The sequence below is a fragment of the Protomyctophum parallelum genome (genome assembly GCF_964188405.1).
Source record: "Protomyctophum parallelum genome assembly, chromosome: 2".
Lineage (NCBI taxonomy): Eukaryota > Metazoa > Chordata > Actinopteri > Myctophiformes > Myctophidae > Protomyctophum > Protomyctophum parallelum.
In genome coordinates, this window is record NC_139699.1 from 52937553 (window position 1) to 52955196 (window position 17644).

Here is a 17644-nt window from a genome sequence, read left to right on the forward strand (position 1 = left end):
CCCTTTTTACCTCCCCTATGATGATTTCCTGTTTTGACTATATAGTTGTGTATATTTGTACGTCTCTAATTGTTTTGATGAATTGAAAATGGTGGGCCCTATTGTAAACAATTGTAATGCTTTATGGTGTCGTCCACTCACAGTTAACAGTTGTTGTATTGAGTTGTACTTGAAATGTACTGTAATTCTGCAAACTGTTAATAAATCAATCAATCAATCAATGACCGTCCTCAACAGGTCCGTGTTAATACTCTGTCCGACATCACTGCACGTGCTTAACACCGGTGCTCCACAGGGGACTATCTTATCCCCCTTACTTTTCTCCTTGAATTCCAGTTAGACTAGGATATGTTTCATTTGTTCAAGTATGCGGATGATATGGCCCTGGTTGCCTTACTGAAGAAGGTGGACACAGCGGGGGAGGAAGCATACAGAGTACATGTGTCATCTCTTCAGAACTGGTGCGATAAAAGCTCCTTAGGGATCAATGTGACAAAAACAAAATAACTTGTCATTCATGAAAAGGAACGTGCAGTCCATTACAATTAGTGGACAAATAGTGGAGGTAGTAGACAATTTTAAATACTTAGGCACTTATATTGACAGAAAAGTCAATTTCAGTGAAAATATTGACCAGACTTTTAAAACTTGTAACCAACACCTCCACCTACGGCTACTATGCAAGCTCAACTCCTTTAGAGTGAGCAAGCATATCATGGAAACAGTCTATAAGAACCTGATAGAGGGAATCTTGACTTTTAACATGGCAATGTTGTATGGCAATCTTAATGTAAAAGGAAGAAGCAAGCTGCAGCGAATAGTGAACCTATAGCCTCAAAAATCATTGGGAAGAGACAGAAACAATTAAGTTGTACAAGGAAGTACTTCGGAAAAAAGCTGTCAAGATAGCAAATGACCCCTCTCATCCACTCTGCAGGGAGTTCCAACTACTTCCCTCTGGTAGACGGTACAAAGTACCAAAAGCTAACCGTAACATTTTAAAAAAATCCTTCATCCAAAATGCCATTAAGGCACTAAATGATACCATGTCTCACTTTGCCACTGTTCTGCACTTTTTTGCCATGGAAAAATAATTGTGTAAGTGTTGTAGACAAATTTCCACACGTGGACAATAAATGAAACTAACTAACTAACTCATCCTATATGTAATTGTCTCCACCAGGCCGAAGGCATTGGGAAAGAGTATGTTTTGCACTCCGTCCGTCAGTGCGTCTGTCTGTCCGTCCGTCCGTCTGTGTACACCTGATCTCCGGCACCGTTCGATGACAAACTTTGCAAAAATGCCTGTTATAGCGCCACCAGGAGGCCAACTTTTGTAAAACAAAAGAAGCAAATTGTTACACAGTTTCTCTATAGTCATGTGCTCAAGACGGATCTGTCAGATATTTCATATTCCATCCTAATTGGCTAACATTGGCTACGTTTTCTCTTCCAATGTTTTAGTTAAGTCGACTCTTAAGATCTGGACTCAGTTTAGACGCCATTTTGATATTCAACTATTCCCATTACTAACCCCTCTGTGTGCGAATCCATTATTTCCTTCTTCCTTACAAGATCGGGCATTTAAAATTTGGTATGATCATGGCATTAAGTCAGTCAAAGATTTGTTTGATGGTGGCACGTTCGTTTCGTTTGACCAGATTGTTCAAAAGTATAAGCTACCCAGAACCCACTTTTTCCGTTACTTGCAAGTCCGTGATTTTGTTCGCCAAAAATGTACTAGTTTCCCGACTATTCCACCTAATTCACCTATAGACATAATTATAGCGTCAGCTCCTCTTAGTCTTAAGGGAAAGATATCGTCACTCTATACCTCATTATTTGACCTTCAACCTTCAACCACTGCCTATAAGAATATTTGGGCCCAGGACCTGGAAGAAGAAATTTCTGATGAAACCTGGGAGGCCATTATGGGTCGTGTTCATTCTTCATCAATATGTGCTAAACATGGGGTGTTGCAATGTAAATTTCTCCACCGGGTGTATATGTTTTGGACCTGTCCAGCCTTACAGTCTTTTTGGTCAGCTATATTTGATACTATTTCAGATGTGTTACAGTTTCCCATAGAGCCATCCCCTATTATTTCCCTATTTGGCGTCCTTCCTGATACTATCCCCCTGCCTAAATATCAATCTGACCTTGTCGCTTTTGTGACGTTTCTGGCAAGACGTCTTATTCTCATGCATTGGAAAAAACCATACCCCCCTTCACATTCCCGTTGGATATCTGACATACTGTATTTTTTTAAATTGGAAAAAATTAAATATACATTGCTTGGCTCAATCTCCAAATTCAGTAAAACATGCAGGCAGCCTTTTCTGTCTCATGTTGACCGCCTTACACTTGTGCCCCCGATTGAACCTGATTGACCCTGATTAACTGTCGCCTGACTGGCCAACCTGTCTTGTCTGGATGATGTTTGTGACCGTGATCTGCTTTGTTTGTATATTGACTAAATTGTGCCTTTTCTATCTCATGTTGACCGCCTTACACTTGTGCCCCCGATTGAACCTGAATAACTGTCGCCTGACTGGCCAACCTGTCTTGTCTGGATGATGTTTGTGACCATGATCTGCTATGTATATTGACTATATTGGAGTTTTATTTTTATTTTTTATATATATATTTTATATATTGTTTTTATTGTTTTGTGTTTTGAATGTTCTTTGGTTGTCTTGATTTGGAGTTTGTGTTTTGTTATTGTGTGTGTTTTAGTTTTGTTTTGTATTTGTCACTCTGTTTTTATTTCTCAATTTACTTCTATATTTGTAAAAAAACAAAAAATAAATAAACAGAACATTAAAAAAAAAGAAAACATTGGCTACGTTTACATGGACAGTTAAATCCCCTTTTCATTCAGAATAAAAGTTAAATCCTATTAAAAGTTGTCATGTAAACACCTACAAAAACTTAAATCGGAATGAAAATGGCCAATCTGATTTAAACTTAGATCTGATGTAACTGACCGGTTTATTCCATTTTTAAATCCTATTGAAACAATTGTGGACTCATGTAAACACTCATTCGGATTTAAGTTCATTCTGGTCTTTCTGTTTCCATGTAATTGGTATGGTTATATTATGCTCTTGTTTTGCGATTAATTATAAGAAACTAGACATCTCATAGGCTACAGGATACATCAAATATAAAGTAATATGGCATAAAAGTGTTTTTTTTTTTATTATTTTGTTTTACCTGAAATGTAGTGGAGTAGAAGTAAAAGGATTGGAAATTGGAAATACTCAAGTAAAGTAGAAATACCTCAAATCTTTACTTTAGTAGAGTACTAAAGTAAATTTACTTTCCACCACTGGACGTAAACATATCCGCCCCGCCCCCTATCCAAACAGAAGCCTTCCCAGCCCCAAACCTGATGTGGAATGAAATAATGGGATTTAAAAGTATTGTCCATGTAAACACTCATTCGGAATGACCATTTCCCATGTAAACACGCAGCAAAAAACGTACTTACTTAAAGTTTTCATTCTGAATGAAAAAGCCCTCATGTAACCGCAGCCAATGGCTTTCAAAGTTTGCAGGATTAGCCCATTTTTAACAAAAATCCTCAAATCATGAACGCAGCATGCAATTTACGTGAAATCTTTCACGCACTTTCCTACTAGGCTGAGGAATATATCCCACCTTTTTCACATTGGCCTGTTATAGCGCCACCAACAGGTGGATTTTTGCAAAACACAATTTTGGAACAAAATGACTCAAATCATCCAATTGCCATCAAAGGCGTGAGAACAAATGGCACCCTTTTCACATTGGCCTATTATAGCGCCACCAGGAGACCACAACCTGACCTGTGCCTCAAGGGGCACTTTTTCTAGTTCCACCTCTGCTACAATTTACAATTTAGGCATTTAGCAGACACTCTTAATCCAGAGCGATTTACAATAAGCAAGAACAAAAAAGCATGGCAATACATCACATACATAAAAAGCAGTCATCATGAAACATGCGTAAGCTAAGAACGTAACAGTGGAATGTCTATATAATGAAAACTATACATATAAACTATACATACTATACTATACTATTACAATGAAGTGCTATATGAGTGACTACATAAAATGCAATTCTAGTGCTGTCTACGTAACATGCTATAAGTCTGTATGAAATGCTATCTAAGTCTACATAAAGTTCTATCTAAGGGTAAGTGCTACGGGCCATGATGGAGACTGAAAAGGTGGGTTTTCAGACTACGGCGGAAGATTCGGAGTGAGCTGACATTTTAAATGCTGTTGCTCCACTAAAAATAAAAGGACACCTAAAGTTAGAACTCAACCCTGGATAAATCATGTCACTAATGGACAGGAAAGCAGGAAATCCGAACGTAATAAAGATAAGCCCCCCCCCCCCCCTTCCTATAGCCTATGGGCTATAGTTCCAAACATTGCTCCTATAGCTGGAACTATCCCATTGAGTTAGAATGAGCACTTCCGCATTCCATTGTTACAATGGGAGTCAACGCTAGTGTCGCCACTCGCCACTCTCTTACTATATTACTCTGGGTATCACAAACTGTAGGAGCCAAACAGGTCTAATATTTGTATTTGTGCACTAAATTGGATATAATTGACATGTGATGGGTGGAGGCACCACAGTTGATGGGATCGAGGTTGATCGCATTTGCACTTTATTTTGGTTGATTCACGATTGGTATAATTGCTCACCGTTTAAATTATTGGATTCGCTGCACATATTTATTACATGTATTTATTGGACATATTGTAGTATTTGGTGCACTGAATAATAACAAGTAAACATTGTAAACTATAGAGCTTTGAATATGAGTCTACAGTTTATTTATCTCCCAGGCTTAGCCTCCTGGCTAATTAATTTAATGGAATGGTGTGCCTCACTGCCTTCCTAGGCTGGGCTGAATCTCTGGTTAAGTTACAATAGCACCAGAGGCTCCCTGTCCCATGTGTCACATACCATCCACACATGAGATACAGTAAGCCAGGAAATAGATCAAAGGTCAGTCTCTTTGCCCATACTGTAGGGTAGTGCATCCAAGGTTCTTAGTCTTTTTGCACACCTACTGAAATTAAATGGACAGGTGCATTGGAGTAATGAACTTTAGAAGGGGAGTCCCACACAATGTCTTCACTTAACAACTAAAATTGTTTATGCATGATACAACGCTTCGGTCGCTAGGACCTTCAATTTGGCAATGCCTGAAGATTTTTTGTTGTGAAGTGAAGACAGTAGCCCTCATTTATCAAAGTGGTGTAAACCAAATAGTGAACGTACGGTGAGATTACAGCAATTGTTGACATTTATCATTCTATCGTGACATTGACCTACGGCCCGATCAGATATCACGTCACGTCTGAGCGTGTGTAGGATTTGTCTACACCTGTAGAAATGCAGAGCAGCATTGTATAATAATTTGACAGGCATCGGGACACATGTATCCACTCCAAAATGAATAATCTAACACACTAATAATTAATCCCTGTAAAAATTTTATAAAGGCATACATGGACATGCATATAGCATATTATAGCCTATTTGCAATGTTATATGCTAAGTTAGGTGCTTAATCATTCACCCATTTAATCAAGTGCTTTAATAGTCATTCAGAGAAGATTGCAGATCTGGATCAGACCTAGTACGTACGAGCGCTTATGCGAGAGCATTTTGGGGAGTCGGGACCGGCGCCACTGTAATCTTTTCAGTGAGGTCTCGATCCATACTTATATAGGCCTACAGTAGCTACGTCCTCTGGAGTTATGTGCAACCTGGATTAAGGATAAAAACCTGCACTCCAAAACTGCAGCGCAGGTGATCGCACGCTATGGATTTATTTGGGCCACCGGGAGATTGGAGATACAGTATAACCATCCTATCCCAGCACACACCAGCCTTCATCCATTAATGTTTATGCATTCATTCACCAATCACTCCATAAACTTTCAGATTAAGACTGCCTTGCCATTAACGTGGTGGCACGGCAGCCTGTGATTCACGGGGATATCATGACTGCTTTAACACACACTGCACACTTCTCTTTAATGGGTTAAATTAATATACTAATGTATTCCATTCATGACGATGTGATTGGTGTCATTCATGTACTTAAAGATTGTACCGTCGCAGAATACATGGTAATCCTGTGTGTGTGTGTGTGTGTGTGTGTGTGTGTGTGTGTGTGTGTGTGTGTGTGTGTGTGTGTGTGTGCGTGTGCACGTGCGTGTGTGTGTGCGTGTGTGCGGACATGACAGGCAGCGAGGTGGGCAGGGGAAACTCTTTCTTATTGGCTTTCCATACTTTGTTTGGTCTGGGCGTTTCGAGAATATTTAAGGGCGTGTTATTTAAATGATGGTCGGTTTCAGCCGTCTCATTTATCAAAGCTCAGACCGAATGTACACTAGGATTGGATTTGGCTGTATAGGATCGCTTGATAAATCCCACTTGAAAGTTGGACGTGGGCATAAGCTCATTCCTGGGCTCAAATATAAGCTGGTTTGTACGTTACATTGATAAATGAGGGCCAGTGTGCGGGACTCCCCTTTTACGCTCTTATTTAGTTAGTTTTAGTCACCTATAAGGTGACTAAAACTAACTAAATAACTAAAACTAGAATTAAAAAAACTAAACAAAATGGTTTTATGGCTTTATAAAAAAAATAACAAATTATAGAGAGAATAGCCTTATTTTTAGTCAATATAATTCATACAGGCCTAGTATTTTGATTGTAGCCTCCATGTGTTTAGATCGGCAATTTTTCGGCATGTGACACCGTCGTACGACGTACAGTAGCATAAACAAGGTTTTACGTCTCTGGCATGGTCCATGGGTGCTGGCGCTGGGTGGGCATATTTACTAGGAGAGGGGGCTATTTAAAGTCTTACCATGTCTAGAATGGAATGTAAATAATTTTAAGAGGTGCTCCAGTCATGCAGGGCTCTGCCGCAGGTCTTTATTCCCTCAATATTATCCACTCAACAGCCGCAAAACGTTCAGCTGAAATCAATAATATATCAGTATCCCAATATTAACCTGCAGGTGGCATTAAGTGAGGGTGGGTGCCGCCAGTTACCCATGTATGGCCTAAGTTCACGATGATCACATAAGCAGTTCAAAACATCATAATCATAAAGCAACTGTGAGTGCTTGTTCATTCATTTCACCTTTTTATGCGCCACATATTGTGTTTGGAACAAACTCTTATAGAGGTAGTGTTAGAGGTAGCCAGTCAATGAGTTAAAACAATCTCATTGACTGGCGGATCTTGGTTTCTGAATTATCAATAGCTGCCCAGACAATAATACATTTTCATAATTTATTATAAATTGCAGTGGAACTCAAAGAATAGATATAGTCGCTTATAGAGGGAAGACTTATCATCAATGTATCCACTGAGACACCATCTGTTCCATTTTGCTTTCCATTGACAGGCCAATTGCCTTGTTGCTGAGAGAGCACATAACAATAATGTCAATACAGACAGACTGCACAGCAGGAGTGGAGTGAGATGTAGGAGGGGTCCGGACAGGAGGGGCCCGGACAGGAGGCAACCCACAGAGCCTAGTCCCTCCACATGCCCTGGTCTTTCCCTAGTGGGTCTAATCGAGGGTAGCTACTGGGACTTGATCACCCCGGCTGGGTCACCCGAGTGAGGGATATGATGTTCGCGAGACCCGAAACCCCAATTACCTTGGGATACATCACTGAGGATACGTCCCAGGTGCATCCATGCATCGTTCTTATGAAGTAATAATATAAAGTGCCAGTCGAAATTATGTCGAAATTGTTTTAGTCACAAAGCTCTTAAATACACCCTTAGCCACTTTCAACATGGCTTCCCTATTTTTGAGCATGTTATTATAGGAGAAAACATTTCCAATTTTGTCTTTTATATTTGTGAAAATAGCTGATCTATAAAACATTGTAGTTCAGCTTATTTTGGCCACTATTTCTACAGTCTCAGAGTTACAGAGCTGCAATAGTTAATTTGGAACCCCCTCAAGAAAGCCTGACGGTCCCTCAATCCCATTTTGAGAACCACTGAAATAGGACATAAATATATGAAAAGAAAACAAACAAAAAAGCATAAAAGAAAAACATTAAACGTTGCAATTATGGAGATACAAGGTGTCTGCCTGACAGTGATATGTACTGTAACACAGTGGGGCATACGTGTAAACTGTAAAGTCTATAAATAGGGACAGCATGCATGTCATGGCATGACTGTCAGGCAGAAACCCAATATCTCTATATTTCATTTCATTTTTTTTAAATAAATTATTGCCCCAATTGCTTACCTGCTATTTTCAGTGTGTGTGTGTGTGTGTGTGTGTGTGTGTGTGTGTGTGTGTTTTAAATATATAACCAATGACAAGTATAACAAGCTCTTAATTGTGACTAAATAATAACTACATTGGATCCACTAGGTTCTTTTTTCCTGTATCCAGTTTTGAACATACAAGGCATGCCCGACAGTGACGATATACACATTAGTGGGGCATTACGTGTAGACTGTAGAGGCTATAAATAGCAGCAGGATGGCTGCATGTGTTACTGATCTGGCCTGTGTTGGCAATGCAAAGCACTCATGACATGAGCTCATGGGAACAAAGCCACTCACCTTCCCCAGTGGCGATGGCCCAGACACACACACATTCTTCTGGCCGGAGCTGCTTTCCCTCCCAGACAGCTGATCTCCACACATATCTTGTGGTTCACACGGAGGTCTGCTGAGCACAGCATCGCCACCTCCTGCTGAATTTAGGCTCCTGTGAACCGATGCGCCGTTGACTGAGGGTTCAGGAGGCCACTGTGGATGTGCTGTTGCTGCATCCACCCTCACATTCACAGCCTGAGCACTGTGGTTTTGATACACAGTTACCAAAGGTTTCTCATCAACCTCCATGGCCGTAACGTCCTCTTGTCGAGTTACAGCAACAACCTCCTTCACGGTGTCTTTAATTGAGATCTGGGAGGCTACGGGATGTGATGCTTGTTGCGTTACAGCAACTAGCTCCTTTAATGTGTCTTTACTTGAGGTCTCTGGGAAGGTTATGGGAGGACTGAGGCTTTCTACATTTCCAACTCCATTCTCAGGCTTTGCAGCTGGCTTACTTTCAGTCCCCGACAAAATGTGACGCGTAGGGGACTTCACAGCAGGGGATACAGAAGCAGGAGGTCCATGCACAGCAATGTGTTTCTTTTGTGAAGGAGCTTCAGTTCCGGGAATGCATGCCTTTTGTTTATCTGAATGTGCATTGAGGTGTGGCCGTACTTTCTTCTCTGCTGCTGTTCTTTGATGTTGTTTTGTCTCTTTGTCCGAGACAGAAGCAGAAGAGACCCCAGCTGACTTTAGGTTCCTGTGAACTTTAGTACCATTAACGGACATTTCAGGAGGCCGCTGTGCATGAGGTGTTGCTGTATCCACCCTCATATTCACAGCCTTGGTGGTGTGGTGTTGACGCTCAAAAACTAAAGGCTTCTCATCAAAATCCATGACCGTAACGTCCTCTTGTCGCGTTACAGTGATAACCTCCTTTACCACGTCTTTACTTGAGTTCTTGGGGGAGGTTACGGGATGCAATGCTTGCTGTGTTGACTCAATGGGAGGACTGAGGCTTTCGGTATTCCCAACTCCCTTCTCAGGCTTTGTAGTTTGTGTGCTGTCAGTCCCTGAGGATGTGTGACACGTAGGGGAAGGGACAGCAGGGGATACAGGAGGTCCAGGCACAGAAACCTGCTTCTTTAGTGAAGGAGCTTCTGCATTTCTGCATTTCTCCGAAGGCTCACTGGTGGGTGACAGTGCTTTTGTCTCTGTTGCTGCCGTTATTTGGTGCCGTTTTGTCTCTTTCTCTGAGGCCGAGGCTGAAGAGACGACAGCGCTCTCTACTTCCATAACTTCTTCTAAAGGCCCCTGAGGTCGTAAAGACTCCTTGAGAGACGACATTTCACAGGCCTGCTCTGTCGCTAGTCTCTCCACGGACACCATCTCCACCGGGGCGTCAGGCTTCATGCCATCGGCACTGTTGGAGATCTTAATCTTCTTTTTGATGAAGGGTGCTTTGGGTTGGTGGGAGTTGAACGTCTTCTGCACGGAGTCATATACATACGTGCTGCCGTTTTCGTTAGGAGCTTGTCCGTTAGTGATGGGAGATGCGGTCCCGTTGGTGGCGTGGGTCGGCTTTTCTTCTGCCTCCACATTACTGGCATCCTGTAGCCTGACCTCAGCCTGAGAAACCGGGAAGTGAATCCCTTCCTCTGCCTCTTCATCTTCTGTGGAGCTTGGCGTGCTCTGAGTAACCTGTGTATTGGGTGGAAGAGTTAAATGAACAAGTCAATGTAATCGATTATAAAAACATGTTCATCATTATTTGGGCAGCAATTTGATGAATGATCGATTAATCAATCCCTATGTCTTTCTAGATGCAAATCTTCAAAATGGTTAATGAAAGTTTGCAGATGGTCTATTTTCACTATTTTCGCATGACACTGTTGTCAGACAAAGTGCAAAATAGGTCTTAAGTGGTTATTAAATGCATTAAGAATAAATATTGATTATTAAATTAATCTGAAAATGGAAAATTCGATAGAATAATTGAATTGGATCTGTATGTTCAACATAAAGCTAGTCAATTCAAATCAAACCTGCATGGGAGAGCGGCGTTTCCTCTGGTAGCGATCTGGACTGATGGTTCGGAGCTGCTCCTGCTGGTTCTCCTTACGGTCCAGATCCCTGCGCTTGTTCTCTGCTTTTTGTTTGAGTTTGGAGAAGTAGCGCTGGTGGATCAGGAACTCGCTCATGACGCCGACCTCCAGGACCCCGGAACACGACACAATGCCTTTAGTGTTACTGGCCGATGCCTGGTAGATGGCCGCATCATCCACAGAGCAACTAAGACGGTTTCAGATAAATGCATCAGGGTCATTTAAAACTGCTAGATGACGTTTGACAGAAACAATGGTTTTTTGTTGGTGAAAATATACTGTACTATAAATTAAATTGAAGTTCAGTGCTACAATCAAATAACATATGGGCATTCCAACGTACTTGAATATGTGCAGGGAATGGTTTTGTCCATTGTGGAATATTTCATATTTAGGCAGTCCACAGTATCTGTCTAACTGCACATCATCTCTATACCAAATAATCCGAGGGGTGGGATGACCTGATGAACAAAACCAAAACCAAATGCAAAACAATCAGATGATGATGGTTAGGTTCAAAGCGGTTAAAGGGGAAACCACTCATTTTCAACATTGAATACAGTATGTCAGTAATATACCTTAGAGTTGTTGTGTGGAAATAATAAAAAGTCACCCCCCCCACCCCCTTCTGTTTAGCCTAGAGCTGGATGTCTAGAACTTGGGGTCATGTGATCACTGACATCACAAAGAAGATGTACAGTACATTGCAAGCCGAAGAGTACATCTTTGTGATGTCACTGATCACATGACCCCAAGTTCTAGACCTCCAGTTCCAGGCTAAATAGGACAGACGGGCTGGGAGGATGGAGGAGGCAGACCTAAGAGACCGGGTGGGAATGTTGACAAGGACATGGTCAGACAGGTATGGGGGGGCAAGGTTATGAATAGCCTTGAATGTGGCCAGACCTCATCAAACCCTGTACACTCAAGACATTGCCCCCGCTGCCACCCATAGATCTTCATATATGGAGCTGACCTGTTCTGACATTCCTTATGTTGATCTGACCTCATCAAACCCTGTACACTGAAGACACACTCCATACATGGCCAGTACAGAATTCATGCAATATGTTGAGCTGATCCCCCATGCCAAAGCGCCAGCGCTCGCCCAGCAGTCTTCTCAGCAGGCGGATGCGTGCACGTGACCTCGCACTTTAGGGCCACGCCGATTCTCGCCCTCAGGACGTCTTACTGCAGGCTATGTCCACATAACAACTCTAATGTATATTAATGACATAGTTCAATGTTGAAAATGAGTGGTTTTCCCCTTTAAAGCAGTTTAACTGAGCTTGATTTGATATTAACAAATGTAGCTGGGGAGCACCTGGAACCCTGTTAAGGACCCCTGGGGGTCCCCAGACCCCACTTTGAGAACCACTGATCAACAAAACAAATGATAGGCTACGCAGTGCGCTTACCTGTGACCATACAGGTAAATTTCACATTGCAGCTCTCAGACACAGCTTTTGACTTCAGGGTTATCTCAAAGGACGGCTGGGTTTCCTCTGTTAACTGGGCCATCACACTGCACAGAGTGCTCCTGCAAAGCAAAAACACTTCAATGTGTTATCTGACTTGATTTTGATATATTGTCACTGCCGACGGCGACAGGAGGGTATATGCAGTTGCTATAGCTTCATTTGACCATGTAAGCAATAGGCCTACGTTGTCATGATGTGACATGTTGTGAAATTGTAGATCTGCTATTTGCAGTATATTTGGAAATGTTTCAAAATGTGCCCAAAATACTGACACCAGGGTTAATATGATTTAAATTATAATTGGTGAAATCCAAGTGATCTTCGGTTTTTGAAAGATGCCACATAAATTCAAGTTATTATTACATCTACAGTGAAAAACATGTATGTGCGGCATAACTGGCATTACATCTATACTGTACACTACAGTGCTGTTAAAGTGTACTTGAACAAGGCACCGGACGATGCACATGAACGCTCCCTGTGTGCACTGTGACTGACCTCTGATATAATGAAGTGTGCTGAACTATGAGCTTTGATGTAAAATCATATCATTCCTGTGGTCTAATTACTTTAAAGTGTCACTAAAAGAAACAAAAGGCCTCCTATAACGAAGACACCATTTTTAGATAATATACAAATAATCATCATACGATATTACTCTCATTGTGTAATACTTCCCAAAATGAACACAGGGTCTATTCAAAAATAATGAGTACACCCGCACCAGTCCACCAAATTCTGTACAAAAATAAATCAACCACTATTTGCTATTTGCACTCATGCTTTCCGTCCAAGTATTAATGTATGGATTTGTGAACAAACACATGACATTACCTTGTTGGCCTGTATTGAGAATACCTGTGACCTGAACAGCTTTGCAGAAAAGAAGCAAACAGAAGCAACTCATCAGCCACAATGCATGTTGGTTATGAATGAATATGAAAGGTGAACATTCATATGGACTGTTTAAATTCAGCCAAATCCATGTTGTATTTGGTTGAATATGAATTATGAACATTCATATGGACTGTTTGAGCACGTTCATTACCCACACTCCATTTATGAATCTGTGCACATGATGCAATGTATTGAATGGTCACAACATGCATACATGCAGACAAATCAACACACAATGACATGATAAGAGTGGAATCTTAGCATATGCATATTAGGCCTGTCACAATTATTACATAATTGCCTGATCACCACACTAATCGCATTTTGTTTTTGCATAATTGTCCAAATTGTTTACATGCAAAAATAAATCATCAATAAATTCATCTGTTGAAAGATGTTCATATATTTTCAAAAATAGAGGAAATATAAGGTTATTGTCAGTAATTTCTTTGTATATTTTAAGTTATTTGTCAGATCTGCCCTGTGCAGTTTTGGTTAAAAGGCTAATATGAATGTAATTAAAATGTATACTGTATGTTCCTAATGTTCAACACCAAAAACAGTTAATCGTCAACAATAATGTTATGATCATGAAAACCCCAATGCATACCACAATGTATGTGTGTTTTTTATAATGATGTGATTTTAAGTGAGTTTAATGTGTACGATTCAACATAATTATTTCCTGTGCCTGTGCCAGTTGATCTTTGCATGTTGACAGCCCTTTCAGTGTCGGGTCACTTCACCATTCAGGGATCCAACTTTTACCCTCCACTGCATATCACCCATGATTAAACATATCCGTTTATACGTGGTCACATACTGTAAATAGCAGATCTACGAGCTTACAGCTATTTTCGACGTGCAACACCAATTTTATTTGCAGATTAATTAATTGTGACTCATAGAAATAATTGTGATTCACAGTGTTTCTGGCATTGGAACATAAAAAGGGCAGATGACAAAATACTTAAATGACTGACATATTGAGCGATACCAATACTCAAAATAAATATGGCCAAAACAAGCTATATTATATAAAGTTATACTAATGTTCAAACTAGTGATGCACGGGTCAGGTTTTTTTTAACGACCCGCCCTCCCCACAAAAAATATATATACTGTAAAATAAATCAATGACCTTTCCCGCCCTGCAACCCACCAAACAAAAAAAGCTAGCTTTTCAACACACAAGCAAGTCCATTCAATTGCTTTCCAAAGAGAGAGAGCGCACGGCACGCACAAGGCAGAGTGTTGTGGACCATTTTTGAACAATTGTTCATAGCTAGCTCTGGTCCATAGCTCTAATGCTGTTGCAATGCCGTTGCATTTAGAGCTATGTTACCGATGACTTCCGGGGCTTGCATAAATGCAGACCAGCCTCTCGTCTTTAGCGTAAATAAAAATAAAGTTTTTGCTTCTCACCAATACAAAGGCGGGTTGTGTCATTAGAAAGCCTAGTACTTTCCTTAGTGGAAGCACTCTGAGCCCCCTACCACACGTATAAAAGGTACTTTTTGGCCAGAAAGGGATTTTTTTTCACAGGAGGCAAAATATTCTCTATGTGGTTTTTCTCTGGGCAATATCGGTAGAGGGTGCAGTGGAGTAACTAAAATATTTCTTTCCCCGGTGGAATAATAATCCCTTTTTGCCCAAAAAGTACCTTTTATACGTGTGGTGGGGGGCTCAGAGTGCTTCCACTAAGGAAAGTAGGCTTTCTAATGACACAACCCGCCTTTGTATTGGTGAGAAGCACGCTAAAGACGAGAGGCTGGTCTGCATTTATGCGAGCCCCGGAAGTCATCAGTAACATAGTTCTAAATGCAACAGCATTAGAGCTATGGATCAGAGCTAGTTCATAGCCTACATCAGCGTAGCATTTCATTCATCATTTTCCATTGTCCTACTCAGTTTCCTCTCAGAAACAGTCCAGCTCCAAATCTAACTTCATGCAAATTCCAAGCCATATTGTGGTATAGGCTAATCCACAATGAAATGATCGTCACACAGTGATTTATCCACACAGAGTATTCTTTAGTCTTTTTAGTGTAACTAATATTGTGGCTTTTCCAACAATCGAAAACCAAATCCACCGTTCTTGAATAGGGGGCAGGGGCTGTAGTCTCGTGTCTCGCTTTATTTAGGCTACAATTAATTGTGGAGATCCAAGAAGTTGAATCAATCGTTCATGTTTATTTTGCAGTGTGCCAGTGTCACATAATCAGCTTTTAAATACAGTCAGCTGGTGTCACTCAATGATAGCAGGACAGAGAGAGAGAGGGCGACACAGCAGAACCATATTCAGCACCAGGTAATATTCCTACAAGTTTGGTTAAGGTCAGACAGGAGAGGAGGAGAAAGTGAGTGACAGACTCACAGACAATAGCAGAGAGAGAAGGTACTAGGATATTTTGAAACCGTGGACTTAACGCCCAGCTCTGCCGATATTGACGTCAGACCTCGGTGCTCTATTTAACACATTGACTGCCACGATTGTTTCAGTCTCTGTCCATTCATCTGCCATGGGTATTTTAAAGTGAGGTGCCTTATTCAAGGGGCAAACATTACCCCGGGCCTTAACCGGAGTTAACTCGCTGATAAGCAATCCATTCTTTGTTATTAACTGTGACCGGAATCGGCTGTATAAATAAAACCTTGTTTTGATTAGAATCGGAATCTGGGATTGATTTCGGCTATCATTCAAGTCAACGAGGGGGAGCCTTTTTACTGACGGACCAACCACTTCCGGTTTTCCTCCTAGACACGGAGACGCTGATAGACGGTATGTTATGATATTAAAGGTCATGAAATATCCAGACCCTATATGAAATATTTGGTTGACTACGCTACGTGAGGCTAATTTGATAGTGAATCTGGCAAAATGAGAATTTGGAAAGGCTACGTTTACCTATTTGGGGAAGGAGGTGGGTCAGGGCCATGTAGGCACCATTGCGTCAAATTTCTATTATGGATTTTCCAGTACCACAGAGTAAACGTGCACCTTCGCTGTTTTTTAGGAATAGCAGGGTATTTAGATCTGCCGTTATTGGAAATGTTCAATAGTTGCGAAAAGAAAGCGATTCTGATGATTATGCAAAAATAATTGAGATTATCCCAAATAAACGTTATCAGGCGATCAGGTAGCCTTGCCATAAATAGAAGATTTACAAGCTCACACAGCTATTTCCGCTGGGCCCGCAACTACAAATCAGACTTCGCACTAGACAGCGCGACAGTCACGCTAGGAAACAGTGACATCAGCCGTGGCAGTAATCCAGCCAGTCATGCTCCTGCTATTTCTGCTAACTGGTTTGATTGCGATGACAATCATCATGTGAGAAATGAACGGAATGAAAGGCCCATTAGAGACGCATGCTTGTGGGTGTGTATCAAAGGACATGGGACGTTTTGTGACAAATGTAGAAAGTATTAGTATTATTCCATGATGCAATGGTTTCTTTGACAAAATGTTTGTAAAGTTGTAACTTGTACATTGTAAAATCCTGTTCCTTTGTTTCCTGGAAAAAATGTGTATGTATGAAAAGAGGGTGCTGTTTTCCTTTATATTTTGACGATGTTCTAACTTCTCAGATTGGTATGTGATTAATGCAGCAATATTTAGGAAATATTAGTAAAGTACTGTAATTATACAGTCTGAAAGGTTTCTCTGTCACATATATTGCAGCCAAGAGTTTACTGAATCATTATGCTCGTGTGTAATCTTACTTTACACAAAATGTGATTTAGTTTGCTGGTCTATATCGAGCTCTTTTCCATATAAAAGCAGCAGTTATTTGTGAAATGAAGTCCACAGGTCAGCCTGTACATAACTTGTCGATCAACAATGTGTTTGTTTACATTGCCCAGGTTACCATGGAGACCACAAACAAAGAAAAACACTTAAATCCTGCAGACTGACATGTTTGTCTAAAGTACAGGTTTTACTATAGGCTACTTTTGAGGGAAAAATACTTATAGTGAGTTCCAAAATGCCATTCTCCACATGAAAAATGCAGTTTATCTATTCAACAAAGAAGTTTAGACCCACGGTTACAATTAGAACAAGATACAGTTTGGGGTGAGAGTGAGCATTAGGCATTTAGGGGTAACGTTTGGTTGTGGTTAGGTTTAGGGTAAAACAATGAATCCAGTTTTAAAGATAGAGGTACTGTGCAGGTTTAACTGTCAGTGATTTTAGTGGTATTTCTGTGTAATACAAATACTTTGTGAGGTTGTACTGTACACTTTTTGTGTGAAAAGTCTACCTGTTTTCGGGCCTGACACTGGAGAGGTAGCTGCGGCTAGCAGCACTGGCGGGCCGGCTACTCCCACTGACATCATCCCCATTGTAGGAGCTGCTGGATCTCCCATCGCCAGAATAGGAGCGTGGCATCATTCTCCTGCCACTCATTTTCCACCAGATGAACTTACACTCACAATGAATGGATCAAAGCTTTCCAAGAGAGGCTCCTCACAGAAATTCAGCTCTATCGCTTCCGGCTTGGTTTTATCCAAAGAGGGGGTTAAAGTGACAAAAGAGTAGACTTTTAAGATAT

The 17644-nt window shown here is 41.0% G+C and overlaps 2 protein-coding genes across 3 annotated transcripts in view; both read right to left on the reverse strand.

Moving 5' to 3' along the window:
- The window catches only part of ctsh (cathepsin H), a 111489-nt gene that overhangs the window by 51637 nt on the left and 42208 nt on the right, over window positions 1–17644 (reverse strand). The window lies entirely within an intron of this gene.
- LOC310854987 (alpha-protein kinase 3-like) overlaps window positions 1–17644 on the reverse strand; it is a 35704-nt gene that overhangs the window by 17375 nt on the left and 685 nt on the right. The window contains exons 2-7 of one of the 2 annotated variants that reach the window (XM_083759792.1): window positions 17354–17588; window positions 13026–13064; window positions 12129–12250; window positions 11054–11171; window positions 10651–10897; window positions 8627–10306 (exon numbers count right to left, since the gene is read on the reverse strand). In XM_083759792.1, coding sequence (XP_083615918.1) covers window positions 8627–10306; window positions 10651–10897; window positions 11054–11171; window positions 12129–12250; window positions 13026–13064; window positions 17354–17499 — 2352 coding nt within the window. In that variant the 5' untranslated portion in view covers window positions 17500–17588. The remainder of the gene's footprint in view (window positions 1–8626; window positions 10307–10650; window positions 10898–11053; window positions 11172–12128; window positions 12251–13025; window positions 13065–17353; window positions 17589–17644) is intronic. The other variant, XM_083759793.1, reaches the window with a different exon arrangement.